General features: G+C 43.2%; 1 protein-coding gene across 1 annotated transcript; it reads right to left on the reverse strand.

Moving 5' to 3' along the window:
• Window positions 1-7,416: 7,416 nt before the first annotated feature.
• On the reverse strand, window positions 7,417-15,903 carry LOC116904873 (tetratricopeptide repeat protein 39B-like). The gene is made up of 2 exons (XM_032907471.1): window positions 15,728-15,903; window positions 7,417-9,549 (listed from the first exon to the last, which is right to left on the reverse strand). Exon 2 carries the CDS (start codon window positions 9,434-9,436, stop codon window positions 7,622-7,624), a length of 1,815 nt encoding a protein of 604 aa, XP_032763362.1. The 5' UTR covers window positions 9,437-9,549; window positions 15,728-15,903; the 3' UTR covers window positions 7,417-7,621.
• Window positions 15,904-16,155: the final 252 nt, after the last annotated feature.

Here is a 16,155-nt window from a genome sequence, read left to right on the forward strand (position 1 = left end):
AGTTTTCCAAATTTTGCAAAATGAAACACATGTATCTGCCAGATTTCATTTATTTTGGTGCCCTTAGGGTAATGGAGTTTGGTTACACAAAGAACAAGTAGAACATTTTCTTATAACTTCCTTGACTTATTGACAGGTGATAGAAAAAAAATTTTTAAATCTTTACTGTTTTTTGTTTTTAAAGATTTATTTAATATATATAAGTTCACTGTAGCTGTCTTCAGACACACCAGAAGAGGGCATCAGATCTTATTACAGATGGTTGTAAGCCACCATGTGGTTGCTGGGATTTGAACTCAGGACCTCTGGAAGAGCAGTCAATGTTCTTAACCACTGAGCCATCTCTCCAGCCGAAGTCTTTTCTGTTAACATGGTATTTTTTCATGAAACTTTGGGGCTTCTAACACATTTAATAATTGGTCAAATTCGTCATTTGACTTGGCAAGCTGTAATTTTTCCTTAGTTAAGGGTAATTGCTCTATTCATTCAGGTTCTTAGTTAACCATTTTAAGGGTAGAGCCTTGGTGTAATTTCAGCAGTGTGTCTTCCCCCCAACCCCTTATACATTTTGAAATTCAGCCCCTGTTGTGCCCTGTCTTTGGACAACCTGCACATTCTATATTTGTTCTGGATGACATTTTCAGAATGGAAGACATTTTCCCAGAAGCATCTTCCATTTCACCCTTTATTTTAGAGATCATCTGTGGCACTGAAGGAATATTTAGTTTCCCACTGCTGTAATAAATGTTAGTCCCTTAAGTTAATGACTATGTCAGTCACATAAGACCTTAATGTTCCTATTTGACCTTCTGGTCCCACACACTTAAGCCATCGCTCACTTTATTTTATCTGAGATAACTCACCAATTCCTAGAAAGTGGGTATAGACCTTTCCAAGTGGCCATTCTGAGTTCCAGGATTTTTGTGAAATGGTCAGATCATCAGATCATGCATTCACCAAGCCTTCTATTTCTTTTTTTTCTTTTCTTTTTTTTTTTTTTTTTTTTTTTGGTCTGGGGATCAAACCCAGGGCCTTGTGCTTGCTAGGCAAGCGCTCTACCACTGAGCTAAATCCCCAACCCCAAGCCTTCTATTTCAATGTCATTCACTTACAGCTTTAATTCTGGCCTCTGATCATTCACAACCGTTTGCCAGAACACACCTTTTCAGTCCTTCCAAACCCTCCTGATCTCCCAGAGCAGCTTTGTCTTTAATGGAGGGAAACAATAACAGCTGAGCAATCCCATCTCCTGTGTTAAACTACATCTCTCTTTTTACATAGCCAGTACTTTAACTTCTCCTTTGAAACCTTCATGTCTAGTTCCTGGATGTGCAGTGAACCCTTGGGGAGTCAAATTGCTCTTTCCCAAGACCACGCCTAACGTCCCTGAGGGCAAAGGACCATGAACTCCAGTAAGTTATTTTCTAACATTGAATTTGGGGGGATAGTGTAAGTAACATGTTTATGGCCAAGTCTAGAGCAGCACTGCCTGTAGCAGCGTGCATCAATGCCATGATTACTTAGTTGAGGTTCTTCTGCCTGCGTGTTATTTCCTGACTGACAAGAGGCAAACAGTTCATACTTTTTGCTGTGGGACCTCGAGCCATGCCCTCCATTTTGTTTCCCGATGGCAAGAAATTGCCTTGGCTCTCTCTCTTGAACATAGACACATGGTCTGATGGCAGCCCTTGCCACATCGCCTGCCATCCCTGGAAGGCTGGGCCTTCTTTCTGGGTCCATATTTAGAAAAACCATTGCCCTTAGAGATACCTTGTTCACAACTTTGTTTCAAATGTTCATATTTCCCATAAATAAAGCACTAGGCCTTTCGATATTGGAGACCTTGACCTATTATATTAGCATGGTAATCATTGGAACCAATATCATCCATACTTTCATTCATGGGTGCTGCTCTTGCCTTCATTCAGTAGTCTCATGACTTTTCAAGGTAAATTTACACTTTCTAATGCTAGGGTCTCTATCAACACTTGTCTTGTGTCAGGGTCTGATATGATCTTATTTACTGCTGAGACAAATCTTTGAAAAAAAAAAAAAAAACCCCAAAAAACAAAAAGACAGTGAAGGCTTCCTTCCCCTGAGCTTTTGAAAAGGATGTGGACTTCTTTCCTGGCTCCTAAACGTTGTCCCAAGCTCGTAATGCTGCTAAACAATATTGTTCTCTGATGGTGTCAAATTGAACCTGTTCTTGTATATCAGCCTAAAGACCTTCACCTATCAACTGGTTCCTCGCTATTTTAATTCTCCCTGCTCTGTGATGCTGTTCCAAATTCCTGGCTTCTCTCCACTATGGCAACCATTGCAACTGAGTAGCCCAATTATTTAGAGTTTGTTTCACATAGGGTGAGTCCATGCCATAAGAAACCATTGCCTCTTTAAAACACCTAAGCCTGTCACTTCTGTTTCCTTATAACCCTGTGGATCATCCCCATTAGCAGGCATATGCTCTGTAACAACTGGGAACGCTGTTGGAGCTTTTGTCACCCACGAGTGCTGTCCTCAAAAGGTGGTGGGTGTAACTCTGTCTTCTGAAAAAGACTGCCTGCCTGGCCATCCTCCTGCTTTTCCATTTCTTTGACTTGATTCCCCCTGACACAGTTTCCTTTTCTTCTTTCTGCGGGGGAGTTGGGGGTGGGGTGGGGTGGGGTGGGGTGGGGTGGGACTCTGGCTCTCTGGTTCAGTCACTGGGAATGAGCTTTAATTGTTCTCTCTTTTCTTGTATTTGACAGTTTTCAACTTTGCCTCTACTCTGTTTCTCTAACTACACAGCCAACTCTGTTACCTTTTCAGAAAGCAGAGGAATGAAACCTCATTTTCCCATTTCCTCCATTTCTGATTCCCAAGCTTCTCCAGTCCGACCCATGTTCCACTTGCTCAGCTAGTCTTTCAACTTTTTTTTATAAACAAAACACCCCAAAATTTAGAAAGGGGTGCTGAAAGCCATGGAGAGGGCATCCCAGCCATAGCCTTAGCACTCTATTGGCTATTTGAAACAAAGTGTCATCCCTCCCTTTCCTGCCCTTTGCTCTACAGTACTTGAAATCTTACCTCCCATTCTGCTTAGCCTGCATTGGTGGCCACTTGTCTTTTAATGTTTCATTCTCCTACAAATAGCCTTCCCCACCTTGGGCATCAAAGGTAGACTTTTTTTTTTTAGCTACTTTGTGGGTCCTTTTCCTGTCCCCTAACACTATCTTCTCTGGCCCAGCTCGGCTTCTCCTGGCTCAACTGTCACCAACTGTCTTCTCTTCTACTCTCTGACCCTACTCTTCTGTCTCCTAGATCTACTCCCTGCTACTCCCCAACCCCTCTGCCAGCTCCTAGCCTCTGCTCACTTTTGATATCCTCTCCTGTTCCCAGAATTCCAAGAGGCAACTGACACTGAAAGGCATAGGGTCCTTTAAAGGGCCAGGCACACAAAATAGATCATACTACAGAAATGATTGAGAGAGAAACATACCTGGCATTGACTCCCTGGCCTCTGCATGTGTTCACCCACATGAACCTACACATCCACACACACACACACACACACACACATCCCCACACAGTAAACACCCCCCACAGAAAATATTGCTATAGTGTTGTTGCTATGATTTCTGCTAAAAACTAGAATTATTTTTCTTTAGGTATGTGTGAGGGATTTCATTTAGCCCAGGCTAGCCTTGAACTTGCTGGGAAGTTGAGGCTGGTCTTGAACTCTTGATCTTTCTGACTCTGTTTCCTAAATACTAAGATTACAGGAATCCACTACCATACATGGCTAAAAACAGGTTTTTTCTTTTCATTTGTGTGTGTGTGTGTGTGTGTGTGTGTGTGTGTGTGTTGTGTGTGTGTGTGTTGTGATGTGTTTATTTGCTTGCAGGTGGGCACGCAACTGTGAATGCATACAGTTCCACTGACTGGATTTCACTCACTTCATCTAGAAATGAAAATGTGGTTAGAAAACCCAAACCCTGGCTGGAGAGAGATGGCTCAGCTGTTAAGAGCACTGACTGCTCTTCCAGAGGTCCTCATTTCAAATCCCAGCAATCACATGGTGGTTCACAACCATCTGTAATGAGATCCGATGCCCTCTTCTGGTGTGTCTGAAGACAGCTACAATGTGCTTATATATAATAAATAAATCTTAAAAAAAAAAGAAAGAAAACCCAAACCCAGACTGGAACAGTGTACTCATATACATAAAATAAATAAATCTTAAAAAAATAACCGCAAACCATTTCAGCTATAAAATCTCATAACTAAGACATCATTAACCCTAGACGCCCTCTGAAAGTGGGCAGGGACTATGCTTTGTTTTATTGGCAACCATGTTCTTAACACAACCAGCATAAAGTAGATGCTCGGGTTATATTGATTGTTCTCCTTTCCCCCCCTAGACAGGAGTAGCCCTAGCCATCCTAGAATTCAATGTGTAGACAAGACTGGCCTCAAACTCAGATATCCACCTGCCTCTGCCTCCCAAGTGCTGGGATTAGGTGTGTGCCCCCATACCTAGGTGACTAAATTAAAATTTAAAAAAAAAATTGTTACTGTCTTTTGAGATAGGTTCTCACTGTGTAGCCCCGGCTAGTCTGGAACTCAAGACTGTCCTGAATCGGTGTACAGAGTCCTTAGTAAAGCGCTGCACCGCTGCGCCTGCACTTTCACCTGTGTCTGAGCTGGACATGTAGGCCTGGCGCTGCACCGCTGCGCCTGTGCCTGTGCCTGTGTCTGAGCTGGACATGTAGACCTGGCGCTGCACCGCTGCGCCTGCGCCTGTGCCTGTGCCTGTGTCTGAGCTGGACATGTAGACCTGGCGCTGCACCGCTGTGCCTGCGCCTGTGTCTGAGCTGGACATGTAGGCCTGGCGCTGCACCGCTGCGCCTGCGCCTGTGCCTGTGCCTGTGTCTGAGCTGGACATGTAGACCTGGCGCTGCACCGCTGCGCCTGCGCCTGCGCCTGTGTCTGAGCTGGACATGTAGACCTGGCGCTGCACCGCTGCGCCTGCGCCTGTGCCTGTGTCTGAGCTGGACATGTAGACCTGGTGCTTGCTCAGCACGTATGGATTCCTAGGTCTGATCCTAGCATGGCATAAGCTTGGAGTAGTGGCACGTACTAAAATCACAGCACTGAGGGAGACTGGGGTGGGGTCTGGGGGACACATGACACAGCCCAGGGACATACAGGATGCCAGGCACTGTAAGAACTTAAAAGTGTTCACTGTATATGGGGCTGTGGTGGTGCTTGAGAAGCCCAGCGTTTCAAGCAGATTAGGTAAGTACCTTATCATTGACTTACATCCCAACCCTAAAAATCATTAGCAATGGTTTGTTGTTTCCTTTACTGTTGTTTTGACTGGGGTCTCACTTTGCTGTGCAGACTACCTTAGCCTCTAGGCTTAGCCCTTTGATGTGTGGATACTGTGTCTCGATGGTAGAATTGATTAGCATGTTACAGGCCAGGGATTCACCTTCCCAGGTCAAGAGAGAGAGAGAGGGAGTGCAGAGACACTGGAGTATAGGGAACTAAGACCTATGCACTACAAAGATTAACGTAATGTATTCTGTGTACCCAAGCAAAGTAAAGAATGGTATCTGGAAAAACATCTCCAGGACACCATGTCCTTTAAAAATTCCAATTATAAAAGTGGAGGGTCTTTGAACTGATTAGGACCGCGTGCCTTGCCCAGGGGAAGATCCACAACCACAGAGAAGAAGAGTTGACTTCTCTGGCATAAGGTGAAGACTGGTTTATTTCTCTAAGATGGACGTGTTTCTGTTTTGCACTCTAAAGCAATAAATGTAAACCATGGAAGTGACCTTTGCTGTTTCCTGTTTTTGAGACAGACTCATGTAGCCCAGGTTAGTTTCTAACTCACTTTGTAACCCAGGATGACCCTAAAACCTTGATCCTTTGTCATCACCTCCCAGTTGACAGGTTTACAGATGTGAGAACAGCCTACTACATAAGACCCTGTCTTGAGAAGAAATGGAAAGGGGATGGAGAGATGGCTCAGCAGTTGTAGTGCTTTCCAGATGGACTCATGGTCTGTTACCATTTCCGTCCTCCCTCCCTCTCTCTCTCTCTCTCTCTCTCTCTCTCTCTCTCTCTCTCTCTCTCTCTCTCTCTCCTCCCCCCTCTCCTACATTTAATCCTTTGGCCACAACACCCATTAAGCATTAAGATAATTTGTTTTCGCAATCCAAATTTAGGAAACTAAGAGAACACATTATTGTTTGTGGGGTGCTGGAGTTCCAACTCGGGGCCTTGCACGTTAATGACTTTAATGGCAGAGCATCGTTCCCAATATCGACCTCATGTTTTGTTTCCTGTCCTCTGCACAGGTCTGTGTAATGTAGCCCAGGCATGGAGCCTCAGCCTGGGAGCGACAGCGTTATAAGTCCGCGCACCCCGCCTGGCTCTTTCCTAACAACTGACTGGTCTGCAAACTGGGCACTAGTTTTATCACTAAGGCAGGTAAAACACTGTTGAATCCCAAATCTATAGCTACCATTTGCTCCTCAATGGTTTAAAGGTGTTGAAGAACCAGCTGGTCTTCAGTAGAAATTACACCTTAGAGAAGACACCAACACAGGGTTCATCATTTAATTGTACCCTCAACAGCCTCATCTTTTTCCCCTAAAATGTTTCCTTTTTAATCTTTCAGATGTGTAAAGTGTGCCTGTGGACACACGTGTGTAGGAGTGTATCTCTGTGCCTGTGCCTATGGAGGCCTCAGGGTAATATTAGAAGTTTTTGATTGCTCCTCACTCTTTTAAGGCAGAGTCTCTCAGCCGAACCTGAAGCTCTCAGACGTGGTTCATCTAACTAGCCAGCTTGTTCCTGGGACCCGCATCGACTCCCATCTCTTACAAGTGGGGCTACCACCCACCCATCCACAAGAATTTACCTGGGTTCTGGGGAGCCAAACTCTGGTCTTCATGCTTATGTGGCAAATGATTTATTTGCTAAGCTATTTCCCCAGTCGTCTTGATTTCCTCCAATTATCATCATATGGTTTATATGTGAATAGACTTCTTTCTTCTCTATTCTCTGGCAAATTAGAAATTCACACTAGAGCTTCCTAGTGCTCCCCATGTAAAAGTGTAAAAGATATTCCTTATCACAGAGGGGGAAATGGTCTTTGCTATAAAAGCCAATGGAAGTGATTGTAAGAGAACCCCTCTCAGAGTTTGTAGTACTCAGTGTGCCATTGTTTCTGAAACAGTCATGACCGAGGTCATTTCTTTACCAGTTAAGCATTCACTGTTATGTGCAAAGCATATTCAGTATCTAGTGGAAGGAAGGCTAAACCTTGGAAGTTTAAAAACTCTTAGCATACTCCCTCAGGACTGTGTCTGCAGTGCACAGCACCTGCCTTTGCTTTTGCAAGAACGTGCGTCACTCCGTTTCTTGGTCCGAGCATTGCATTTTATGGGGAAGGAGGAGGAGAGAGGGCAAAGCAATGGCGTGTCCCTTTCTTAGTTACTTAGCAGGGTCTTGGCAGCTGCCGCTTGGACTTCTGCTTTTCACAGAGGAATTCCTTTTCTACCCACCAATTACTTGACAAATTGCAGATATTCCACTCATACTACACAGAAGCACACTGAATTAAGAATCACTTTTCTAATTTAGCTATCTGTTCAAGGGCAATATGAGCCCTAAACTGTAGCCGGGCCTCCATGGAATAGTCCTTATAGTTCTTTATGTTGTCGAGGTTTTTGGTTGCATTAGTATAGTCTCCTTTCAGATAGTGTAGCATTCCCAGTTCATAGTAGCTATAGGGCACCAGATAGTGGTCGTACTTTAACGACCTCTCCTTCCTGATCACACGGATGAAGTAGTGTTCAGCCTTCAGGTGTTTGCCCAGGTGCTTCAGGCACAGGCCTTTCAGCAAATTTAGCAAGCTCATGTCGTCCACGCCATACTCCTCATTTGGATTCTCATTCAAAAGCTCTTTTCCTTTGTCAATTATCATTAGCCAACTTGAAATAAGCTCTATTTTCTTGCTCATGACTCGGAAGCCACTCCAGGCGTAGATGAATTCCAGAAGGGGCTGTGCTGTAAACCAGCCCGTTGTAGTACCATAGCGCTGACTCTTCTCAGCAATAAACTTTTCTATCGGCACAGAAGAGCCTAAAAATTTGATTCTCAGGCTATCCACACGTAAGAAGTAGGAGCTCAAGCTCTCGTTTTCTGAGTCCACGGAATCAGGAGGAAGCAAGGCCAGTATTATGGCTTTGCTGTATGTATAGATCGCCTTAGACCACCTGCTGTGTTGAAACAATAGATTGGCATAGTTGTATGCCTGCTTCCAATTCTGCAAAAAAATATGGCACCACATGAGTTCCCAGTAACAGAGGTGATGAACCTGCTTCCATTCATTCTGAGTAATAATGCACTCTTGTAACTTTAACTTTGCACTTTCAAAATTTCCATTTAGCATGTTAAAACGTGCACGAAAAAATTTAAGTACAACACAGTTGGGGAATTTCTCCAGGTAGACCAGGAAGAGACTCTCTGTAGCAGCAGTAGAAGCCTTTTCAACACCAACAACTACACGCACGTAGTTGTAATAAAAGAGAAGAGTGAACACACTTAAGATGTTATTTATATGGGGTTCCGATGCACTGTCGTGAAGCAAAGCCAGCCCCACTTCTCTGTCTCCAGAATAGCCAACCATATTGAGAAGTTTAAGTGATTTTGGTGGAACAAGTGAAAACATCAGATTGAATACTCCAACTCCAAATTTTATCCCTCCATTTAGGTGTCTGTGGGTTTTACTTTGGTTCTCCGGCATAAGTTCTAAGACCTGCTGGCAGTCTTTGTATATTTGATAGCTTGACCCAACATTGACACCGCTTTTAAGGAAGTTCAGCAAACTATCGTCCTGTATAAACGTTATGGCAGACTTCAAGACTAGACACTCGGCATAGCATACTTCTGCGTGTAACTCCTCCTCTTTGATAGACTTTATTCCCTGCCTACTCACTAGGCGAGATAAAGTCATTATCCTGGGTTTTTTCCGGAAATTGTTGCAGGTTTTCAGAGCTTCCTTTGCAGCATTCATTCCAATCTGGATATCCTGTGGCTCAAAAGTGAGGATGGCCTTGACAACCATAAACATACTGTATATTAGGGCATGATAGGAACTGTTTTTTGACCATGGGTGAATAAGATTGATGGCGTCTGAGAATCTGTTATTTAGAAACAAATACAATCCAGTTGTGCATTCTTCCAAGGATGACAAGAGGCTCATTGTAGTTGCCACAGGGATAATTTCATGGGCATCCTCAAACTTGTCCTCTGTTTCACTGTCCCTGAGATTGACTGATCTAGTTACTCTTGTCATTCTTTCAGTTTCGCCTTCACTCAGACTAAAGGTATTTAACAGGTACTCGTCATTGTCCTCATGTCTCTGGAACCGTGACATGTTTGCTTCCTTGGTTAGAGGTAGGAATATCTGAGGTGGAGTTGCACTGTGAGTAGCTGCTGCACTCCTGACTGGGGTCTCTTCTTCCACACAAAGCTCAGTCTGAAGTGTTGCTGTTAAAATGGAGGCAAACGCAAGACTAGCTGTGAGATGCAGCATAAGGGTATTCTCTATGATCTATGTCAGACAAGGAGAGGATCGCTTTACATACCCAGAGGATGGATTTCTGAAAAGTTCGTCTAGAATGTGCTAAAGAAAACTAAGCACTAAAGAGTAAACCCTTTGTAATCGGTAGGGTTCTTCTGGACCCTGTTGGTCACTGAACAAATTGCATAAGCTCACGGTTCTGTGTGTTCTGTGGTAGCTGCACAAGCTCTTGCCTTCTCAGGAGGAGGCTAGAATCTGGTTAGAAACGGTGCCTGTAAAGTTCTCTAGTTCAAGCTAAGGAAGGTGTGTATTGTTCAGTTCAAAGGACAAAGCTTATGGGGGAGTGTTGAAACAAGGTCTTCCCACGTAGCCCTGGCTGTCTTGGAGCTCATTAACTCAGACTAGCCTTAGCTCACACAAAGGCACCTATTTCTGCGTCTTAAAAAGATGGACCCCCGTGCCCAGCAAAGAAATTCAACTTTTTTTTTTTTTTTTGGTTCTTTTTTTCGGAGCTGGGGACCGAACCCAGGGCCTTGCGCTTCCTAGCAAAGCGCTCTACCACTGAGCTAAATCCCCAACCCCAGAAATTCAACTTTTAATAAAGGGGGCAAAGGGAAAAAGAGAAATGTTACATTTTTTTAAAATGTTGATAAGGACCATCTCAGGGGTGTTATTTTAGAGAAATATTTGGTTTTAAGACTTATGTTTCAAGGAATTAACAGCTATAATTAATAACCTCCAGAAAACCATGTGGATAGCACACATCCCTGGAAGACTCTGTTGTGCATGGGAAAGCCATGTGGTGCACTGAATGGCAGTGGGTAATACTGAAACTGTAGCTCAGGGGTAGAGTTCTTGCCTAATGTGCACAGTGCCCTGGGTTATATCCCCCAGACTGCAACCACAGCAGCAAAACAAACCAAAAGCAAAATTGGAAGTAAGGATAAAACTAAGGAGAGTGGCTCTCTTAAGGTTATCCAGAGGCACCTAGGTGACAGCCAGGTTCTGCCTGAAGACAAAGTTCGACTCCCCCTGGCCTTTATGAAGCTATTTTCAAATTGGATACTATACTCACATTCTCCACTATAGACTCTCATTCTCCAGTTACATTCTACCTTTAGTTACCCAGGCAGTCTCTTGCTGGAACCAGAGTCCCCTGATGCTGGCAACACAGCTCGTCAGCGTGCTCCAGGGATCCCGTACAGGTAACTAACACTACTGCCCTGCTTCGGTGGGGTTCCAACTCCAGCCCTTCATCCTATGCAGCAGCATTTCAGCCCCCTGAGCCATCTCCCCAGCTCTTGTTTTGCTTTTTGGGGGACAGCGTCTGTACTGGCTGGTTTTGTGTGTCAACTTGACACAAGCTGGAGTTAATCACAGAGAAAGGAGCCTCATTGAGGAAATGCTTCCATGAGACCCAGCTGTAAGGTGTTTTCTCAATTAGTGATCAAGCAGAGAGGGCCCAGCCCATTGTGGGTGGTGCCGTCCCTGGGCTGGTATCTCGGGTTCTATAAGAAAGCAAGCTGAGCAAGCCAGGGGAAGCAAGTCAGTAACATCCCTTCCATGGCCTCTGCAGCAGCTCCTGCTTCCTGACCTGCTTGAGTTCCAGTCCTGACTTTCTTTGGTGATGAACAGCAATGTGGAAGTGTAAGCTGAATAAACCCTTTCCTCCCCAATTTGCTTCTTGGTCATGATGTTTGTTCAGGAATAGAAACCCTGACTAAAACAGAGTGTTACAACATAGCCCTAGGTAACCTGAAACTGTTGTAAAAATCAGGCTGGCCTAGAGTGTCCCAAGATTTTCTTTCCTCTGCCTCCCGGCTGCTGGGTTTATAGGCATACAGTACCATGCCTATAGAATTGGATTTTTCCTGCTTATTTATTTATGATGTTAGGGGTAACACCTACAGCCTCATGAGTGTTTATTACTGAGCTACCCTCAGGCTCTTGGAATTTTAAGTATTGTTTGGGGGTTGGGGAGACTGATGACTGAACCTACGGCCTTATACATGAAGAAAAAGCTGTCTCGTGCTACAGCACTGAACATATGGATGCTCAAATCTCTTATATAAAGTAGCATTCAGCTATGCACACTCTCCTGAGGACTTTAAATCATTTCTAGATTACTTGTTTGTTTGTTTTTTAGAAACTTTATTCATTTTATTGATTTATTTTTTCAAGACAGGGAGTCTCTGTATAGCTATGGCTGTCCTGGAACTTGCTCTGTAGACCAGGCTGTCTTTCAACTCAGAGATCTACCTGTGTCAGCCTCCCGAGTGCTGGGATTAAAAGTGCGCACCACAACTACATTACTTACAATACAAAGACTGTGTAAATAGTTATACTGTTATTGGATAGGGCAAGCCTGTACATATTAAGTATACACACAAATTTTCCTGAGTGTGTGTGTGTGTGTGTGTGGTTTGTTTGAGACACGGTTTCTCTGAGCAGTCCTGACTGTCCTGAACTTACTCTGTAGACCAGGCTGGCCTCAAACTCAGAGATCTGCCAGCCTCTGCCCCCAAGTGTTGGGATTAAAGGCATGCACCACAACCACCTGGCCCAAATATTTTTTTTTAATCTCTGTCTCTTATTCTTCCATTTTGTTTTAAGATAGAGCCTCATGTAACCCAGGCTAGTCTCAAACTATGTAGTGATGGATGACCTTGAATTCTTGACCCTTCTGCCTCTATATCCCAAATTCTGAGATGATAGGTGTGGGCCATGAGGCCAGCCTGCTCCTCTTTTGATTTTTTTTTTTTTATTTTAACTTTTGGGACAGGGTCTTACTCTCACTGTGTAATCCTGGCTGGCCTGGGATTCTCAATGTAGACCAGGTTGACCTGGAACTCAAGAACTCGGCTTGCCTCTGCCTCCTGAGTGGTGGGGTTTTCCTTAGAAAATGATGTTTATTATTATTTTTTAACTAAATACATTTAAAATTTAAAAATACACACACATGGGCTGGAGAGATGGCTCAGTGGTTAAAAGCACCCGACTGCTCTTCCAGAGGTCCTGAGTTCAATTTCCAGCAACCACATGGTGGCTCACAACCATCTGTAAAGAGATCCGATGCCTTCTTCTGGTGTGTCTGAAGACAGCTACAGTGTACTTATATATAATAAATGAATAAATAAATCTTTAAAAAAATACACACACACACACACACACACACACAGAGGTCATGTAGAAGTCAGAAGAAAACTTGCACAAGTAGGTTTCCTCTCAACAAATGGGTCTTGGGGATCAAACTCAGATCTTCGGGGATGGCAGCATCCCTTTACCTACTGAGCCATCTTGCCAGCCTTTTAAACATCTTTTAAAGACAGAATCTCCTTCAGAGCTCTGATCGCTCTATAATTCCCTGCCTACAATAGGCTGGTCTCAAGCTAGCTGTAACCCTTCTACATTTACCTCCCACACGCTAGGATTATGAGCACATGCTGCAACACTTGGCTATTTATTAATTTACAGCAGAATCAAATCATTTCTAGGGTCTAGATCAAAGAAAGTCAATGGTCTTTAAACTGTTTCTCTAAGTGTGGCCCACAGCCAGTTACAAAGCTTCCACAGGTAAGTCCTATGTCTAAGGGTCAGCATCTCTCATGGAGAAATCTTGAAATTTACATTGTCCACATTATCCTAAACAATTTTGTAAACATTAAATTATTCTGTAAGAAAATTTTAAGGAGTTTCACTTGAAAAGGCTCCAAGAATTGTCCTGTTTTAAACTATATACATTTCCCCTTAGCTTCGCCGTTCTCTCCTTCCCAAATGGTACTGAATAAACTGTTGAATCCTGAGCCTAGTCCAGCTCTGTAGTTAGAGCGTTAGTCAGTTCCAGTCCTGCTCATCAGCTTTCTTCGGAGAAGGAAGAACATGAATGATTCGTTAAGGGCATCAAGATTCCTTTTACATTTTTTAATATAACAAGGTGTTCCTCAGAAAACCTGGCATTCCCTGGGTTGTTTTAAACCTCTAAGCATCCTCTGCACTCATTTTCTTCTTCCTGGTTTTACTATCACATTCTTACTTCCCCACCCTGGTCTTCCATGCCCTGGGGCTGTCCTCAAACCCAGAGCTCTCCTGACTCAGCCGGCTGCATGCTGGAATTACAAGCACAAGCTACCACGCCCTGTGTGCTGGAAGGTGGTCAAAGCACTCAGAGCTCCTCAGTATTGCTCTCTCTACCTTCAAAGTTTAGAACTGCATGGAGTGCATGTAGCATGCTGCTAATGAGAAATTCATTTTTTATATATGATGAAATTATACATTCCATGAACCTCTCCTTTCCAGAATTTCTAAAAGCATTCTGGGAGATCAGATGATCGTGGTTTATAGAGAAATAATGAAAGTATGTGGTTGAACATGGATATTTAGAGCAACCTTCTGTGAATATGTACTTGGGTAAATAGATCATACATAAATACACATTAAAAGACCACTGTTAGAGCTTTTTTTTTTCCTGAGGGGCTGTAGACATTGGCTGTCCTAGAACTCTCTTCATAGATCAGGCTGGCCTCAAACTCAGAGATCTGCCTGTCTCTGCTCTCAAATGCTGGGATTAAAAGCATGTGTCACAACCACCCAGCTAGAATATTTCTTTGTGTTAAAAAAAGAGAGACAGCTGTACAAAACATTTAAACTGCTTGTCTTACTTTAGGATTTTCCTCATCTGACTTAACAGTGACAATAATTTAAAAATGAAACTAAAACAGTGAACAAAGCAAGATTTAAAAGTAAGCTTTTTAGGCTGGAGAGATGGCTCAGTGGTTAAGGGTACTGACTGCTCTTCCATAGGTCCTGAGTTCAAATCCCAGCAACCACATGGTGGCTCACAACCATCTGTGTTGGGGATCTGATGCCTCTTCTGGTGCATCTGAAGACAGCAACAGTGTATTCACATAAATAAAATAAATAAATAAATCTTAAACAAAACAGCTAGACAGGGAAAACTATATTTAAAAAAAAAAGTGATCTTTCCCCTTGCCTTAGGTACTAGGTGAAATCATCACTAGCCTGGTCTACAGAGGGAATTCCAAGAAAGCTAGGGCTACTCAGAGAGACCACCATCTTGAAAAACAAACAAAAAACCAACCAAACGAAAAAGTGTAATTAATTAGACTTTATGCAATTGCTATTCCTTCAAAGAGAATAATTTTTTTATAATTATTGCTCAATGATTTTCAGAAGAGAAGCAGATAAAAAAAATCAGGGATTGGGGATGTAACTCAGATTAGAAGAATATTTTGCTACCATGAAAAGAAGCTCTGGGTTCTATACATAGTGAATCTGTGAGAGGCCAGGATGAACTGCAGGAGACCCTGTGGCGAGCAAACAACAGTTAGATTGAGGCAGAACAATATACTGTGCAGAGTTTCTATTTTCTTGCCAGAGATTTTTGTTGAGACACTCTATAAATCTAAATATTTGAAAATCAACATGCATATACATTGATAGCACTTAAGAGTCTCATGCTTTATTGACCAAATAGGACTCCTTTCTCTGCACTCCACACCTGTATCTACACACACCGAATGAATGAAAAAGATGAAATTCCTCTTTTATGTGTAAAATTTCCAACCCCTGAGTATTCCAAGTAGTTTTGATGTAATGTCTGTTGTTTTGGTTTGTTTGTTTTTTGGTGGTTGATAAAAAGAACTTAACTATTTTTAGAGCTGAATTCTGGCAGATGCAAAATTCAAAGGCAGATTTTAAGCAACTCTAACATAAAGAGTTTCACTTGATATGTATTGAGTGGCTGAGCTGTAAGGTTTTAAGTAAAAATTCAAACACAACTTTAAAAAAATCCAAATCATTAGAAGGTAAAAATAAATTTGTGCTTCAGATGCAAGTAATTTAAGGATAGTCTCGGCTCAGTTATGCTTGCAAACTTTTACAGTTTTGCCACAATTTTTAACATTGCCAGAAACCCCTCCTCCCCAACTCTATCCCTTTGTTTCAGCAAACTCCCAAGGATTCAGATCAAACTTGGTGACAAATTAGTGACTGACAGTGCAAATAGGAGAGGCATTATCCAAAATCCCTGTGGGAAGTCATCTCTTTTGAGGCCTGTGACGCAATGCCCACTAGGCATAACTGTGGAGTAAGGGGGTATTTTCACTCTGGTCATAGTTTAATTACCTCTGTTGAGCCTTAAAGATCACTGAACAGCAGACTAGGCCAGGTACCCCAAACCGAAAGGTGGCGACAGCGACATCAGCGTTTAAATTTTACAGACTTTCACAGAACGGTCTAATGTACCCGTACTAAGGTTACTGTCGCTGTCAGTTCCTAGATTAAAATGAAGAGATAAAAGGGTTGGGAGAGAGAGGTTAGGAGGATCCTTAGGGTTCAGGAAAGGGGAAGGGGAGGGGAGGGAGCAGGAGACCGCCCGGAAGGCCACAGGTTTCTGGGCGAGATCCTGGCGTTCCCATGGAAACGTATCCCTCCGCCCGCTTCCAGAGTCGGTCTCTCAGTTCCCTCCGCTCCGCCTCTAGGCTGTTTCCGCCCAGCTCCTTTGTGCCGCGCAGAACGTTGACAGAACGCATGCGCAAAAAAAAAAAATCCCC

The sequence above is a fragment of the Rattus rattus genome, chromosome 7, assembly GCF_011064425.1.
Source record: "Rattus rattus isolate New Zealand chromosome 7, Rrattus_CSIRO_v1, whole genome shotgun sequence".
NCBI classification, from domain to species: Eukaryota; Metazoa; Chordata; class Mammalia; order Rodentia; family Muridae; genus Rattus; species Rattus rattus.